The following is an 18,592-nucleotide window of genomic DNA, read 5'->3' on the forward strand; positions in this document are numbered from 1 at the left end:
CTCACCGCAACCCATTACAACGCCCCTACGATGGACCCTTCCAGGTGGTTACCCGTTCGGCAAAGTTCCTGACAATTATCCGGAATGGCAGACATGACACCGTCAGCATAGACCGAGTCAAACCGGCCGCCTTACCCGTCGGGCCCCCAGCCCAGCAGCACCATCAACAAACTACGCCTGCACCAGTCTACCCGCAGTTACCACCGGCAGCAACACCACGCCCACGACATTTCTGGGCACCCTCTTTTCACCCTCATGTACAACCTGCTCCTGTCATAGAACCTGCACCTGTAATAAACCTCCCTTCTATCATAGAACCTGCTCCTGTCATAGACCCTCCTCCTGTCATAGAACCTGAACCTGTAATAGATCTCCCTTCTATCATAGAACCTGCTCCTGCCATGGACCCTCCTCCTGACGCAGCCCCTGCAGCAGCAGGAGCACAACAACCATTGCTTGTACAACCTCCTCTAATCCCAAACCCTCTTTCTCCTCCTAATTCTCCCACAGGTTTTGTGTCACTGGATGGAGTTGTTACACGTAGCGGTCGAGTCGTACATACACCTGCCCGGTATGTGTTATGTGTGGGACACAACCCGGACAACATCCAGCCTCCCGCCGCGCCGGGAGGGGAGGGGGAGTATTGTAGTGGACGTCTCCCCTACAAACTGCGTAGCACCGCCACCACCTGCTATCACATTCCAACGTGCCGTTGCCTAGCAACCAAGCGAGAGCTGTCCCCAGATGTTACCGTATCTTAGCAACGAAACTATTCACCGGCGACTTCTCGGGTTTTCCCAACATGACTCATAGCGGCTGCTGGGTATATAAGCTCTGTCTCTCCATTGAGATTCATTCTGCCCATTTTCCTGAACAAGCAACACCTCCTCCAGCAAGCTCCTAGCTGTTAACATTTATTCAACCAGGAGGCCAGCAACAGGCAACATCTTCTCTAACGAAGCTCCTGCACATCTACCTCCTTCAACACGCTACTCACCGAACGTCTTCTACTGAGCAGCTGCCCACCACACGGCATCTCCAGCACCAGACTGTCTTCATATAACTTATATATTATACAAGAAAACCACATTAGAGTTTCCTTCCATCCTGAGTGCTAGACAACATTAATATCTCGATACCCCTACACACCTGTACTTGCTTTATGCAGTAGCTTGAAATCCTTGGTGCTATGTGATGACTTCTTGCTATCAAAATAAGGAAGTTTTCTTTGTAATTATATAAAAAAAGAGTGTTAGATATGGATGTTTATTTCTTTAAAAATTTCAGACCACATTATTTCACTTTTTTTTTAAAGCTTTTCACTCTGACCCAATTTCCTTTAAAATCCAACTTTAACGTTTTTTTTATTTAAAACTGCATATTTATATAACTTGCCAATGATACAGAGAAAGTGGGCTATAGTTGACCAATTGATATTGTAGCGTAGTGTATGTGGCCAGTTGTCTAATTTACGTGTATCTTTGTGTTTGTCTATTTTCTCTGTTGGGCTCACATACATACGTACAGTCTCCTTCAAGATTCTTCGAACACTGCTGGAGACAGTTGGCAACTCAAGGCCGTTTGTTTACTATAGTACGTAGTATAATATAATACGAAACAACAATGCCCATCCATTAAATTAAGCACCGGGGAACTAAGAAACAATTCACCTATCACTTTTACATTTATTCATAATTTTTACTACGTACTATAGTAAACAAACGGCCTTGAGTTGCCAGCTGTTTCCAGCAGTGTTTGAAGAATCTTGAACGATACATGCACATGTAGGAGATCTCGCACTAAGAATGGAGGTGAGAAAGGAAACTAACAATGGCGTTTTCTATACATATATATTATCTGTACAGCACAGCCTGGTGCTGCTTGGTAGAGGAGTTGCTGTGGAGGAGCTTCTTTAGAGGAGGTCTTCTCTGCTTAAGAGCGTGGTGTTGTTTGACCTTCAGTCAGTCAGTGCACCGAGATAAGAGAGCCTTGGCTCTGAGGTGAACAAGGAGATTTAGGGCAAGGTGTAGTTAAGGAGTGGGAAGAACAGAAGAAGAATGATAGCAGGTGGGCTTTCCACCTTGCGGAGGCTGGTTTGTGGCTTAACCAGTCACAGACGTCCCTCAGTCCTCTTGGCTTTGGAGTCATGAGTTATCAGGTGAAAGAAGATTATTAGGGATTGAAGAAAAGTGGTGAAACTGAAATACAGTAGGAGTAGAAAGAACATGGGCTCAACCAGATCGCTCAGTCTTATCAATTTTTTTTATGATATAATTCCCTCGGGTCGTCAGACCTTTGTATTAGTATTGGTTTATTTATATAGTGCTGCTTATTATACTTTTCACTTAGTTTTTTTTTTTTTTTTCACCGTGATTAGGTTAGTGAGCCCTCCCAGGTCCTTGTGTGACTGAGAGGATAGTCACTTTATTATTATTATTATTTTTTTTTTGCTAACGTGTTAGTTAAATGTTAGTTGTGTTAGTCTCAAAGTACACAGTGTGGCGAGGCCTGCCAGGTTCTTAGTGGAGCTGGTAGGTCACTCTCATTTTTTATTCTCTCTATTAATGTTTTTTGTGTACATTGGGGCAGGAGATGGTTCAATTACTTTCTTTCTGGCTGAGTTAAACCAACTGTGTTCTTAGAATTCTTCGTTATCTATATTATTTATCCAGTTTTGGTTAGATTCTGTGTTGAGTTCAGTCACTTTGTTCCAAATATTTGCGGCTTTGTTATGTATTTCTACATTGATTGCGAGGAGGTTTGCTCTCTTGTGTAGCTGTTCATTATTGATGTGGTCTGTATATTTTATGTAATAAATAAATCTGAGGGCTATATTTTGTACTGTTTGCAACCTTTTAATGCTCGTTTTACTAAGGGTGTTCAATGGGATGGGTGGGTAGTCCATAATTGATTTGACAAGGGCAATATAAATCTTTCTTTTGTTATTAATGCTAAGGTTCTTAAAGGGTTTTATTTTTTATTATCTTATTCTTGCCTGTCGTTCTTTATCTTTTATGTATGTTATATATCCTCTTTTTGTTAGTTTTAGTCCAAGTATTCTGCCTCAGTGTCGTATGGGTATAGTTCCTGGTCACCTATCACTGGACTTGTTTTGATCTTGGTTATTGAATTTGTTCTTATTTGTCCTGATTTTCCATATTTTCTGTCATTTATGTTTTTTATCGCTGTTGCCTTGTAGCGTGCCATAAATTGGGTTGATTTTCCTGGGTATGATACCATTTGAGTAATATCATCAGCAAACATTACATATTCGCTAAAGGGGGTTGGTTGAGGTGTGTCTGAGGTATAAATTGTTTATAGTGTTGGAGAAAGGCATCCTCCCTGAGGTACTCCACTCTCAAGATTAAACATAGTTCCCATAAGGTTTCCAATTTGAATTTGTGCTCTCCTATCATCTAAATAGTCACACAATATTCTTAGCAAATGTTCGTTAAGTCCCAATTTTAATATTTTTATATTTAAGCCTGTAGTGGATTTCTCCCCTACAAACGCTGTTTGTCCCTGCATAGCCGACCCCACGAATTCCCCTGTGTATGCCTCCTGGTCTAGGTCAACCAGCGCCGCCATACACCGCGGAGTGGGGGTCAACTACTAAGCCACGCCAACCCCCGCTATTTAAGACCTGACCTCGTGGTGATCTCTCTCTTACTACCTACACCAACCAGCCAGCAACACCTCCTCCTCCTCCGCCTGCCTGGCGGTCCTCGCTCCCGCCGGCGAGCATGGCGACCAACAGGCTGGTCCCCCTCTGAGCATCCTCACCAACCAGCTCTCTCTGCATCATGCTTGTAACCATGCTGCCTTCCCAGCACCAAGCTGCATTGTACATCCAATACAACATGTATATGGAGAGCACATCGTGAGTTTCCTTTCTCCATCCCATCCTGAGTGAGAACACAAACATCCCATACCCCACAAGCCCAAATGCCAAACTTTATCAAAAGCCTTAGAAACGTCCCTTAAAGTTACATAGATCTGATTCCCCTTGCTTTTTTTTATTCTAGTTCTATCTTTCCTTTTTTTCAGATCATTGTTCTCTAATATTTTCATCTGATACTTGCGGTAGCTATGTTCACTAATCGTTCACAGACGTAAATAGTATGACCTTCAAACACGATCTACACTTATCCTTTATAGTACACTAGTCTGTATCAATTGGACCTTCCCAATCATCCTATAGATACCTTGAGTTCTCCTTAATGCTATGAGTACATACACTTAATATTATATGACCGTACCTGGGTACAATTCGTATGAAACATACAGTAGGTTAATTATCCTTTACCAACGTTTCCCGTTTTCTGAGACTCTACAAGCGCGGTGGATTTGAATGTTATGTAGCGTAATATGAATTAAAAAGATTTTAAGGATGACGATGATGTGCGCAGTACTGTACACGGGGACCAGACGGGGTGACAGTATTCCAGATGGGAAGCACTTCACTCTTGAAGATCGTTCAGAGTGACGGACAGTCTAGATATCTGAACGACCTTCTTATAAGACCCAATAATATATTTGCCTGATTTACCTTCTTCTCGCAATGGCCCGAGAACTTCAGCTCATTGTCAACATACACACCAAGGACCTTCTCATATTCAGTCTCAAATAGTGCAGTTTCTTCATCCCGTTGGGACATATGATACGGCTCCTTACCGTTGGTAAGCCACAGGTGCATCCTCTTACACTTCGTGACATTGAATACTGCCCATTCTGGGATCACTAACCCTAGGGGGGATAACTTAAATCTACTCTTAATTTCAAGGTCGCTGTCACCAGACCCCCTGGACAGTGTGTGGCTTGTTTAGTTAGCTGGCAGAGCAAGCCAGGCATTGGGTTGGATTTTTCATTGACCAAATCGAGAGTGGGAAAAAGGGTGAAACATCAATCACGACTTAACTAATTTATACCTTATAAAAACATATTGCATCCAGTCACAATACAAAAAGATTTGGCCTTTATCAGAATAACCACTATTATGTTCATTACACTTCACATCAGTATACGTCCTTCATCAAATAAGTACTATTATCATCTTCATTCTGCATAACAACCAATGTTACCTCGGTCATTCCTTCTTACCATAACACCCAACGCATCAGACTCCACCACCTGTTAGAGTATAGCAGCACATGTTATATTATAGCACCACATTTCAGGTACACTCCACACCTACAAGTATGGAACTCCTCGGTATTCTTAGGTACACCTACCAAGTACCTTGTTCACACTCTACTTTTACTAAGTAGATGGGATACTTCCCAGGTAATCATACCAGCACTGATTCCACTCCTGGTATTCTTAGGTCGCTCCACATGGCGACCGCGAAACTCCTCAAACACACAATTATGTTCTCCTTTCCTGGGTAGTGATATGTAGGGTATCCACAGATTCACAGAGGAGGTGGCATAATGGCCATAAGCAGAACACACCACACCAGGTGGGTTCCTCACAGTGGAGCAGTGGTGGTTGCTCGGCCGACGCTCTGGGCGCGCACCTGTTTCGGTGAGAAGGCGGGCGTCACTGAGAATAATGCCTGAGGGGCGTTTATCACCACGCATTATTACAACTGTAGGTTATGTATCTAAGCTACTGTGCCAAGTAGCAACCCTGTACATAAGCTACTGTACCGAGTAGCATTTATATATATAATCACGTGGCAACACTGCACGTGTTATGTGGCAACATTGCCCCGAGGCTGCCATATGGCAAGGCAGCCTTAGTCTGACTGTGTGAGCCGTGCATGGCACACGCGAGTCACCACTTGTATTTCTCTCATCCATAATAAACGGACTTAGTGTTACACAGTGTTTCCCTAGCCATCACTGCATTCTTCAGGGAACACTAGTAACTTTCAACAACTGTATTATTTCACTTTATAACATTAGGCAAGGTTTTAAGATGTAAAATACTGTTAGATAAGTCTCTGAGTGCTGATGAAGCACGATAGAGTTCAATGACCTGTTTCGGTGAGAAGGCGGGCGTCACTGAGAGCGATGCCTGGCGTCTCACACTGAACTAGGCCTACAGTTTCCAATCTTTAATTTTCACTTTGACATTATTCAGGTTCTCATATATACACTTTCATATCTATTGTGACCTTATGCCTTATAATTATATATCTTAATCCTAAATTACATACTAAAGTAAGGGTGTGGTTTGCTAGTTCCTGGGGAAATTCATTGGGTTATAACAATACTCGGCACTGTAGCCCGGGGTGGCCTAGGTGCCAACCCTAACAAAGGCCTAGCGTCGTTTTTTTCTTGGCGTGGGTATACAAGATATTTTTTTTGAAGTATAGTTTCTCGATCACTTCCAACGCTTCACATATGCCTGATACATTATCCCTTTTCCAGATCATTGTTCTCATATATTTTCACCTGATAAAATAATAATAATAATAATAATAATAATAATAATAATAATAATAATAATTAACGGTTTATTGAAAAAGCCGGCAGCCCGAAGGCTGAAAATATACATTAGACAAAAATGACTTATTACATACAAGGACGTGGGGTGGGTGGGCCGTTTAACAAAAGCTTTCATTACTAAAAGAAGAAGGAACAATGATTGAACATACAAATTATTATACTTTACAGTTGATGGCCCGGGCTGGTCATGGAGACACCAGGTGGTGAGGTGTTCACGTGGTGTGGAAACTCGTCCTCGGGTGTTGATATGAAAGACCTCACGTGGTCATGAAGACATCGGGTGGTGTGGTGTTCACGTGGTATGGTAACTCGTCCTCGGGTGTTGATATGAAGGACCTCACGTGGTCACGGAGACATCGGGTGGTGTGGTGTTCACGTGGTGTAGTAACTTGTAGTGGACTTCTCCCCTACAACTGCGTAGCTGCATCCCACCTGCGACGCCTTCCTTAGCAACCAAGCGAGCGGCGACACCAGATGTCACGGTATTGTAGGGGTATCGAGATATTAATGTTGTCTAGCACTCAGGATGGAAGGAAACTCTAATGTGGTTTTCTTGTATAATATATAAGTTATATGATAGACAGTCTGGTGCTGGAGATGCCGTGTGGTGGGGAGCTGCTCAGTAGAAGACGTTCGGTGAGTAGCATGTTGAAGGAGGTAGATGTGCAGGAGCTTCGTTAGAGAAGATGTTGCCTGTTGCTGGCCTCCTGGTTGAAATAAATGTTAACAGCGTGGAGCTTGCTGGAGGAGGTGTTGCTTGTTCAGGAAGATGGGCAGAATGAATCTCAATGGAGAGACAGAGCTTATATACCCCGCAGCAGCCGCCAGTCCTCTATGAATCATGTTGGGAAAACCCAGAAAGTTGCCGGTGACTAGTTTCGTTGCTAAGCAACGGTAACATCTGGGGACAGCTCTCGCTTGGTTGCTAGGCAACGGCACGTTGGAATGTGGTGGCAGGTGGTGGCTGTGGCTACGCAGTTGTAAGCAGTTGTAGGGGAGACGTCCACTACAGTATCCTAGCAACGGAACTAGAGACCGGCGACTTTCTCGGGTTTTCCCAACATGACTCATAGAGGACTCACGGCTGCTGGGTATATAAGCTCTGTCTCTCCATTGAGATACACTTGAGAACTGAACCTCGGCGAGGTAGGATCTTTCTGCTCTCGAGGTACCACGTGATCCAGATAATGTTCTGCAAACAGGCGAAGGTCGTTAGGCTGTATCCAGTCAAGCGCCCTTCGCGCAAGCTACTAAACCTCCTTGTCCTGAGGAAGTTTTTTGATGACTCAGGAATCACGGGGGTGACAAGGGTCGTCCGCATTGACAGCGGTTGCCTTATTGTCACCTTCGCTGAATGGGGAGAGGCCCGGCAACTTGAAAACGTTAGAGAAATTAACGGGATACAGATCCTAGTTGAAACCTGCCTACAGGACAACTTGGTTTTGGGAGTCATCTCCCACACAGAAATCGAACATCTGGAAAAAGAAGAACTGGCCGAGCTGATCGGAAAGCAGCTCTCAGTACGACAGAAGCTCACCAGTACAACTGCACTGGTTGGCTGCCACAAGAAACTTCCGAGCACCGTCTTGCTGGGATGGGAAAGGGTCCCAGTAAGACCGTACGAAAGAAGGCCTACAAGATGCTATAAATGCCAGAGGTACGGCCATCTGGCGCGGAAGTGTCGTGCTCAGGAAGTATGTTCCAGTTGCGGGACACCCGGGCACCACGACACCAACTGCTCAGTGGCCGCCAAGAAGTGCGCAGCTTGTGGTGGCCCTCACTCCTCCTCCGACCGGGAGTGTCCCAAGTGGAGGGAGGAGTGTAGGGTGGCTAAGCTGCGAAGTCAAGAAAAATTGAGCTACAAGGAGGCTCTCCTTGTAGTGAAAACTGCAGAAAAGAAGAAACAAGACCAGAACAAGACCACAACAACTAAAACTCAAGACCCCAAGAAGAAGATCACGGAAAAAGAAGAAGCCAAAATTAAACCCGACTTCATAACTCTATCAGCTATCCCGTTTATTCACGTGTACGAAAATCTTTCGGAGCAAGACCGAGAAGAAGAATGGAAAGTGAAAAGTGAGAGAAGAAACAAGAAACGGAAGAAGTCCAACCAATCAGCTTCGGCCGAAATAGCCTAACGGCGAAGAGGCCAGTAATCCCCCAACATCATCATTGAGATTCATTCTAGCCTCACTTCTACACCACGCAACACCTCCTCCTCCGCCGCTGCCTGGCGGCCCTCGCTCCTCCTCCGCCGCCTGCCTGGCGGTCCACGCTCCCGCCAGTGAGCATGGCGACCCACCAGCTGTCCTTCTCTGAGCTTCCTCACCAACCAGCTTTCTCATTCTGGTCTCTCTTCTTGAACAAGCAACACCTCCTCCAGCAAGCTCCACGCTGTCAGCATTCATTCAACCAGGAGGCCAGCAACAGGCAACATCTTCTCTAACGAAGCTCCTGCACATCTACCTCCTTCAACACGCTACTCACTGAACGTCTCTACTGAGCAGCTCCTCACCACACGGCACCTCCAGCACCAGACTGTCTATCATATAACTCATATTATACAAGAAAACCACCTTAGAGTTTCCATCCATCCTGAGTGCTAGACAACATTATGCCACGAATTCCTACAAACTCATCCTCGGGTGTTGATATGAAGGGCCTCACGTGGTCATACAGACACCGGGTGGTGTGGTGTTCACGTGGTATAGTGACTCGTCCTCGGGTGTTGATATGAAGGACCTCACGTAGTCATGGGGACACTGTGTGGTGTGGGGTGGTGTAACAGTACCTCACTGCGCGGTGATGTTGTGTTATCCCATAGTCAGGTACATAGCCGGCCGGCTCTCTGTTATTCCCAGGGTGGACGGATTAGCACCTCCTTGTCAGGAGACGGCGGTCAGTTCCCAGGGGTGCTTTTCTCACTGGTGGGTTGGGGCTTTCACTGGTACTGTCTAGTGCTGAATTCACTGGATTAAACACTGTTCATCACTGTTCAACACTGATCCCACTTCTTTCCGAAACGAAATTGTCACTTTTGATAATGTAGATAACCCGGTGATGAGGATGAGTTGGGGAGAGGGACTTGGGGAATGGGCCGAACATTGGCCAAGGGGGGCAGCTGCGTAGCGGGAGCAGCGCCTGAATAGGTCTTGACCCTACGGTAGCTATGTTCACTAATCGTTCACAGACGTAAATAGTATAACCTTTAGACACGACCTACACTTATCCCATATAGTACACTAGTCCATATCAATTGGACCTGTAGACTACATCACGCTTGTAACCACGCTGCCACTTCCCAGCACCAAGCTGCACTGTACATCCAATACAATATCTATACAGAGAGCACATTGTGAGTTTCCTTTCTCCATCCCATCCTGAGTGTGAACCAAACAACCCATACCCCACACACCCGCTAAAAAATTATTCGGCACTCGTGTCATATTGTATCACGCCGTAAGGGTGCACATGATACTTGTACACACACACAAACACACACATGCATACATGAACGATACATACATGTACACCCACTAAAAAAATATTCGGCACCCTTACGGCGTGATACAATATGACACGGGTGCCAAATAATTTTTTAGTGGGTGCACCACCATAAATTCGTGCATGTGGAAATATTGTTAAAATTTCAAGGGATATAATCTAGCATAAACGTCACATAAATTTGCTTTAAATTCCTTACAAATAAACATTAAAATTGATTTTGTGCAAGTTTCATAATCCAGAGCGGAGGATTTGTACAAATATAGAAAGTTATGCGCTAGTAACCCTCCCCCAACCACTGCCCCCAACCCCTCCCCCTACCCCTCCCCCCAACCCCTCCACATTATAAACAAACCCAGGCTGGCCAGTTACGAACGGTTGTAATTTGAGATATTTTGGTGTGCTGAACAAAGAGATATTGGGAAAAAATTCAGAGAAATATTCGAGTAAGGGATTGGCGCATCTGTTGAAACTTTGGTGGGCAGAATTGACGCAAAATGTCTAAGAAAAACAAGAAAGAACTTACGAAGCTTGACTTCTACGAGATACTCGGGATATCAATAGGTGCCAAAGAACAAGAGGTTAGTTATCTTGGTAATATTTTATAGGTAAATTTTTACTTTAGGGCATGAGTCCCTCGAGGTTGACCAATATGTTTTTTCGGTAAATTTGCACTGGTACACCGCACTGTTAGAAAGTCAAAAATATATTTTTCTAGTGTGTCTGTGTGTGTTTAGACTGAGTATGACCTTCATTTGTGGGGGAAATTAGCCGGTATTTTTTTTCGAATTTTTTTCGTTGGACGTTTTCCGAAAAAAAAATCATGGCAAAATACACCAAAAAACACTAGAAAACCAAAAACCAAACCTAATCTAACTGATTCTCACCAGATGGTGGAATCACCTATCTCTTACCTTATTGGCCTGGTTCTTGTTCGTCGCTGGATTCTGAGATTCTTACACAACGCCACATATGTTGGTCTTTGCGATATTTACATTGTCTTGCTCTTAGTACACTTTACTGAGGTTGGAAGAACACCATGCGATCAAAAAAATGCTATAGTTTCTTCGTTTTTTCCCCCAAACTCGCAATCAGCTCCATGTAATTCAGGTGACACCCATCGCAGACTTCCATAGTTGGAATTGAACTTGAATTTAGGAATATGAGAGACCCAAAATAAGACTCTAATTTGTTTGGGCCAAATATACCGCAAATTAAACCCAAAATAATTTTAATTGGTTGCAAAAACAAAAACGCTTTTGGTTGGCTGCGTGACGTGTACGGGAACGCATGCGGGTGATGATTTATGAAGGAGACGCAGGAGACACGCAGTGTTGGAGGTGAGGCAGGCGATATTGGAGGAAGATTAATGGAAGAAAATAGAGAAAATTTTGGATATGCTATCTCCGTTATTATACATTTTCGCCGGTAATGTAATAGGTGAAAATTATCTTATAATTAGATGTCTTATTAGAATATGATAATAGATTAGTGGTAGGAATGTGTGGTGTGTAAATGCAAAAATGCCGTTTTTTAGTGTATTTTGGTATTCTAAACGCATCTGACCTTCATTTTTGGCGGAAATTGCTTGTTTTTGCCCCCCCCCCTATTGATAATGGTGGAGAGCCTTCGAAATCGGGGTTTTGGGTTCGGGAAAACACGAAAATGAGTCATCTAACCTAACCAAACCTAACCTAACCCCTAGCTGGGGGCTCCGCCTCTGTACCCCCGGTAGGCTTGCTTAAACCAAACTATCCTATCCTATTCATTTCCAACTAATGTAAATGGGTTTCAAAAGACTCAAAATAATGAGATCTAAATGTTTCAATAGTTTTAAACTTTGGGGTGTGTCATGTCCAAAAGTACAATACCTTAGAAGTGGAAGGACCAGGGTCAACCTCTGATGCTTGTTCTTTCTAAATTTACAACGCAATTTACAGTGCGGGCACTCAACAGATGTAGGGAGATCACCGTGATTACATAGGAATTGGATAGCTTGATCGTCTTTCTCGTAATATTTAGCAATAAACTTAAAATAATCGTAGGAGCGCGATTCACACCCAACCTCTACCACGGCCATTGTCACAATGGTCACTGAAATTCAAATCCTTCAAACGCTCATAATTATCGCGCTTTCACGACGATAACATCTCCTCACATAGACGAAGACTGAAAAGTACTTAAAATCAATTAAATTCAATTGTGTCACAATTATCCATTTCTGCCATGTATATATGGGGGTTCAAAATGCTCAGAATAGGGAGATCTAAATGTTTCAGTATTTGTCGGTTCCAAAATATGCTGATATAAGTATATAATAAGTTATGAAATAAATTTGAAACCAATTGCTTCTGCACTGTTGCTTGAAGAATTTCAATTTAGGAAGTTGGCAGCGGATATTTGGTTTGTAATTATGACGTGTCAGTTATTGACTAAGTTTGTGCTGGACTATGAGGACAATTCAGAAGTAGACAGATGTTTTGCTGCTTCTATACAAGGGATTCCATATTCCCTGTACAACTCATTTTTGGAAATGTTGAAAGTCCTAAAACTAAAAGCCCAGCTTAGGGGAAGCAAGCCACTCATAATGCTTCAAGTGGTTGTGCTTATTTATTGCTACGTTTTTCCCCTCTTTCTCCTGCTTTGTTTGATGAACAAACATTACAGTAGTTAAGTATAGGTCAGCTGTTGAGCAAGCTATTAATATTACTGTTCCAAGGAGTTCTAAGACCTTTCGGAATTTTAAAAGCAGAAGGTCTAACAGGAGAACAGGACCAGCTGCTAAGTTCAATTATCAACCTAGAAGAAACTTTAGAAGAGGAAACAATTCAAGACGTAGTAGGGGTGGCCGTTTGTTCAGAAGTGGAAGGAGACCTTATTCCACCACATCAGCGACCACTCCCTTCCAATGAAGCCAGACAGCTGGGTCGTCGAGGGGGTTGGGAAAACAGGTGGACTTCTTCCATATGGGCTTACAAGACAATCAAGGGGGCCTCGCGTGGATTTGGTTGAGGTGCCCTCCCCTATTGTTACCAAAATGGGGTAAAAAACCAACCCCCTTACTCACAGAATTTGTATTTCAACTGTTAAACAGAGGTGTGATAGAACTGTTACAGTCAAAGAAATATTTCATGTCTCGCCTATTCCCAGTCCCCAAGAAAGGCAGCGACAAATTGAGGTGGATTTTAGACCTTTCCGTCCTGAACAAATTCATTACCAAAAAAAGTTTCAAGATGTTCACTTACGATCATGTGAGGCATCTACTTCCGCCCAATGCTTGGATCTCAGAAGTGGATCTCGAAGATGCCTATTATCACGTGCCTGTTGCTCCCAGGTACAGAAAGTTTCTAGTGTTCGCAGTGGGGGATGTAACTTATCAATTCACAGTGATGCCATTCAGCCTGACAATTGCGCCAAAAGTGTTTGCAAAACTGGCAAACATCCCCAGAGAGATCCTTGCGAAGGAGGGCATAAGAAATTTTGCTTATCTAGATGATTGGCTGATAATGGGAAACTCTTTCGAAGATTGTCAAAGGGCGACCCAACGTACACTAGTACTATTTCAATGCCTAGGATTAAAGATAAACCAGGTCAAATCAAATCTCATACCATGTCAGAAATTGGATTGGTTAGGTCTCCATTGGGATACCAATCAGCAGTCAGTCAGTCTACCAGAAGCAAGAGTAACAGATGTGATAAACCAAGTAGAAACCTTTTGTCTAAAGCAAGAGGTTTCTTGGCATGATTGGGGTCGAAGTTGCTTCACAGAAACAGGAATATTGCTTCTTCTCTCCCGATTCAGATCAAGAATCATCTGTCATGGTGGACAAATTTTGACAATCTAATCGGTTCATCTCCTTGGGTTCCTCCTCAAACAGACTAGGTCGTTTGTAAGGACGCGTCCGAAATAGGATGGGGATACCATTCCTCAAAAGGAAAGTTCCGTCAAGGGAAGTGGAGCAACTCCCTTTGGGACAAACACATAAACGTAAAAGAATTAGCAGTAGTCCTATTCTTTTTGTTGGCAAACCCAAATTTAAAAAATATGACGATCCTGTTTGCCATGGACAACAGAACGGCAGTGTTTTGTCTCAATCATCAAGGCTCAACCAGATCTTGGCCCCTTCTAAAACTGTCAGAAAAATTTTTCAAAGTATGTGTAACACAAACACTTTACCTCAAAGCAACTCATATACCGGGAGTACAAAACAATTGGGCAGATGCGTTGTCCCGTCTCAGGCCAGTATTGATGGAAACAGAATGGTCCATAAAGATATCGAAGTTCAAGAGTCTAGTGAGGAGGTTTGGGACTCCAGATATAGATCTCTTTGCCTCACAAAACAATCACAAGATGCCAACTTAAGCATCTCTGGAACGATCGAATCTTTTAGGAAATGCTCTACTCATAGATTGGAACCGTTGGAATTCAATCTATCTGTTGCCACCTGTGAAAATGTTGCCCAAAGTGGTTCACAAACTCAGATCCTTCCAAGGCAAGGTCCTCTTAATTGCACCATATTGGATCCTACAACTGTGGTGCCTGGATCTGTTGGACTGGTGCCTGCATCCACTACAATTGAAACAAGGATGTCTAGAACAGATACTGCACCCTCATTTCGAGATATCCTTGGCACTGCATGCTTGGAGTTTCTCAAAAGATGTTTAAATAGATTGTTGGGTAATTCCAATTTAGTTAACCAAGTGATAGCAGGTCATAGACCCCAAACTTCTATGTAATATAGAAAGCTTGGAAACTTTTTCAGCGATTTATCTGGTTAACAACTCCAATCACGTTGTCGGAAACAGTCGCGTTAGAATTTTTTTAATTTCTGTTCAGAGTTAAAGGCCTTCAAGGATTGACAATTGCATTTTATAAATCAGCATTGGTTGACCCTCTGGAAAAAGTTACTAAATTTCTTATGGGGCCTAATTACAATATAAATCTGAACTGGGACAGATTGCTCCAGAAGGCAGCCTTCCTTCTAGCAATAGCAACAGGTATGAGAATCAGTGAACTGATTTCAAGTTCCAATAATCCATCATTATTGGTATTTTCTGAGGAAGATGTCACCCTTTTTCCTACGGAGATCCTAAGAAAAAATGAAAGGGAGAATTTTCAAGCTCAACCTATCAGGATAAAATGGCTAATGGATGTGACAAGGGTTCCTCATATATTGTACCCAGTTAGGAATCTTCAAGAATGGTTAACCAGATTCCCTAATCGAGGCCCCTGTGTATATTCTCATCACAGGATGGTAAGAAATTGTCTCCTAGTCAAATGACAAAATATTTATCTCAGTTAGTTAATCAAGCAGACCCCGGCAAGAAATTTTTGGCACATGAAACGAGGATATATGCAGGGTCTCTGGCCTTTCTGCGGCATATGAGCCTTAGTCAGATCAAAGAAGTGGCTTTTTGGAAATCTTCAAAAACCTTTAAAAACAGCTATCTTCATCTATCTCTGAAAGATGCTTCACATGGGGTGGTGCTGGGGTCCCCTCCCCCACCTAGTCAATCTCCACAATCAGAACCTTCTTCCTCATCAGAATAAAGTGAGTATCCTAATTGGGATATGTAAATTAACATTTTACCTTCCAGTAAATGTTCCCAATATTGGAAAATATTCCGAGCAGTTTATAATTATAATCTGGACCTAAGCTAGCGGAGCCTTATACGCAATGTCACCTCCCTCTCCACCTCCTGCTCGGGTAATCAAAGCTAGACATCGCATTCTGGATTGAACAAAAAGCCTTTTTTTTTTCTAAAAAACAGTTTTTGTGATATAGTCCAGAATGCGACATCGACATCCCACCCATCTCCACCCCTCGAGAGTTGACATTTATTTACTGCTCGCTCTAGGGCAAGAGATGACGGTAGCAATGCGTGTAATGGAGGGTGGGGTAGGGGGTTTTCATAATTGCAATTAAATGCCAGGTAGCGACGTGTCCTCCTAATATTACGTATTTCAGTAATTATTAGATGTTTTAATTGCCTGTATGTTGGCCTGGCGAGTTAATACGAGGCATTTACATACCTAGGTATAAAGCTATACGTCGCATTCTGCCTACTACAGGTAATTTACTAGCATTATCTCTGCTAGCCGGAATCCCTCAAACCCGGAACTCTCTGATAGCTGGAATTGAAATTTTCCGAGGGGTACTTATTCTGGAAATACGCTGGATCTGAGGAAACTTTCCCGATAGCCGGCCGGAAAATTCCGGGGATGGGGGAGTTTTTTTCTGGGTTTGAGAGATGAAAATTAGGCACATTTTCTGGAAATTCTGAGAAAAAATTTTCGGTACCCGGAAAATTCCGGGGATGGGAGACATTTTTCCGGGTTCAAGGGATGATGTAATGGGCAATTTCTGGAACTTTAGAGAAAATTTTTCTGTTACCCGGAAAATTCCGGGGATGAGGGATTTTTCCGGCTTTGAGAGAGTCATCACGTTACCCGGAAATCTCTCATTCCCTGAAGTGCTCTGCACCAATTGATCCAGCTGACGGAGATATCACTATCATAGATACAGGCGAAAAAATTCTTACCGGTACAATTAAAGGATAACTTTGCATATCGTTGTTATTACTTAGTACCATCCAAACAACACCTGTGGAAAATATGAACAAATTCAATAAAGGATAATGGTCGAGCTGATGGTAAGCACCAGAAGGACTTTTGGAATTGCACCAAATTTCCAGGAGATGTTCGAATGATACAGGTACTAAGTAAGAAAATTGAAACGATAATGTACAGAACCTATTAGAACCTTACCCAGCCTCACTAACAACCTAACCTGTGCATTGTCATTTTGATTTTATTATTTACTAACAGCCAAACAACATTTCTAGAAAAAATGAACGAATTCAATCCAATATAAATCGAAATAAACATGTCCGAAGAGATCATCGTTTCTTTCTCGACATGTAAACGAAGACTGCGGATGTTGCCATATAGCAGATGATGTGAACCAAAACATGATCACCACGGGATATCCAACGGCACCATAATCACAGTGAATAATGTATTTCTTTGCCAACAAAGCATGTAGAGACGTGTAATTACTGCCACATGATCAGAGTTCACAATGTTTTTACCCTGTTATTTCCCTCATCTCTCATGCCTTGCCCACTAACAAGATTATGATTGAAGGATGGGCCAAACAGGAAAAAACTATAATATTGTCGTTTCAATTTGATTAATTAGTATCATCCAAAGAACAACTGTGGAAAATATGAATGAAATATATAAATGCATTTGGGTGCAAACCGTCTTCTCTACTATAACCATTTTGATAAAGATTCGTTTTATGCCCGACATTTTCCTTTTTATTTATTAAGGTAAGCTGGAGGAGACTGTTAGCACCAGAAATAACTTATGGAGTTGCACCAAAATTTCTGGAAATATTATTTGCATTATACTAAACACGAATGTGGAAATGACAATGCAGAGAACCTGCCCTAACCAGCCTAACCCATCTAAACCTACTTAACTCCTCCGGCATATAAAGCAAAAAGAATTTACTTTAATATAGGGTACCACTGAAAGCACTTTTCTTGGAGCAGCATACTGTGGTATAATTTTATGTTTTCTGTGGACGTGGACCTAAAGTACGAGCGTTTGCTAAAATGAAATATATAATTTTTGTTCACTGTTATTTCTCTACTGCATTTTGAAAAATTTCACATCTTCTTAATTAGTCTGTGTCGACAGATGTACTTTTGCAAACGGTCTTGATTCTCCACAAGCACAAATAACTTGCAATACAATCCCAAGCAGGAATCCAGTATCTTCAGTAAAGTGTGGCCAGTTGACTCTATTCGAGTGCACTTTGCCACAGGAGCTAATGTTATGTTCAAGCAGGAACTTAGAAGGCGCAGGTGAGGTGTAGTAGTTGTCTGTGTACAGGATGTGGTTCTCCCCAAGTTTGCTATTTAGCAAGACCTTCACAATCACACCTGTAGCTGTGTACACCACCATATCCAACGTGTAACCCATCTCACAATTGCACTGTACAGAAAATTTATCCCAAACTGATGCCTTCTCAATGGAATAAACTGCCTGAAAGATACGTGGCCATGAAAAAACACAAGTGACTCGTCAATATCAAGTTTCTGGGGAGATGGAAAAATGCCACAAACTGTTCCTTGAGCTTCGTAAACACTTTTCTTTGTTTCCACAACTTGTTGGGTTGCTATTGTTTACAAAATGCAGGTAACTTAGTATTCGGGTAAATCTGTCCCATGCAATATATTTTCCAAACATTGGAGAAAAAATGTTCTCTGAGACAATCCAGTACTTCTGCAACACATCTTTCTTGATATGTGCCATGAGCATGAGGAGTGCAAAAAACACATTCAGTTCTACGACGTCAATAGAACTCCACTGATACATTTTGGGAGATATTCTGAGGCCAATGTCATTGCCCACATACCATTGCTGGTATTTGTTTGGTCACACAATAAGTTCATAAGTTCGACATAAAAAAATGCCTGAATGTAGCTTGTCCATTGGCGTTGAATTTTAACACACAGGAAGGCATTCCACATTCCTGCTAGTGCACTGTCAAAAATTGGTATTTCAGGCTTAAAATTAAGGCAATCACACTATGCATACTGTTGTGGCTGGTGCGCACATGGTC

At 42.6% G+C, this 18,592-nt stretch overlaps 1 protein-coding gene across 1 annotated transcript in view; it reads left to right on the forward strand.

Annotated features, from left to right (window-relative positions):
* The first annotated feature begins 10,271 nt into the window (after positions 1 to 10,271).
* LOC121878447 (dnaJ homolog subfamily C member 17-like) overlaps positions 10,272 to 18,592 on the forward strand; it is a 49,369-nt gene continuing 41,048 nt past the window's right edge. Inside the window, exon 1 of the mRNA XM_042384715.1 lies at positions 10,272 to 10,537. Coding sequence (XP_042240649.1) covers positions 10,454 to 10,537 — 84 coding nt within the window. The 5' untranslated portion in view covers positions 10,272 to 10,453. The remainder of the gene's footprint in view (positions 10,538 to 18,592) is intronic.

Source organism: Homarus americanus, unplaced genomic scaffold, assembly GCF_018991925.1.
Source record: "Homarus americanus isolate GMGI-L3 unplaced genomic scaffold, GMGI_Hamer_2.0 scaffold51859, whole genome shotgun sequence".
NCBI classification, from domain to species: domain Eukaryota; kingdom Metazoa; phylum Arthropoda; class Malacostraca; order Decapoda; family Nephropidae; genus Homarus; species Homarus americanus.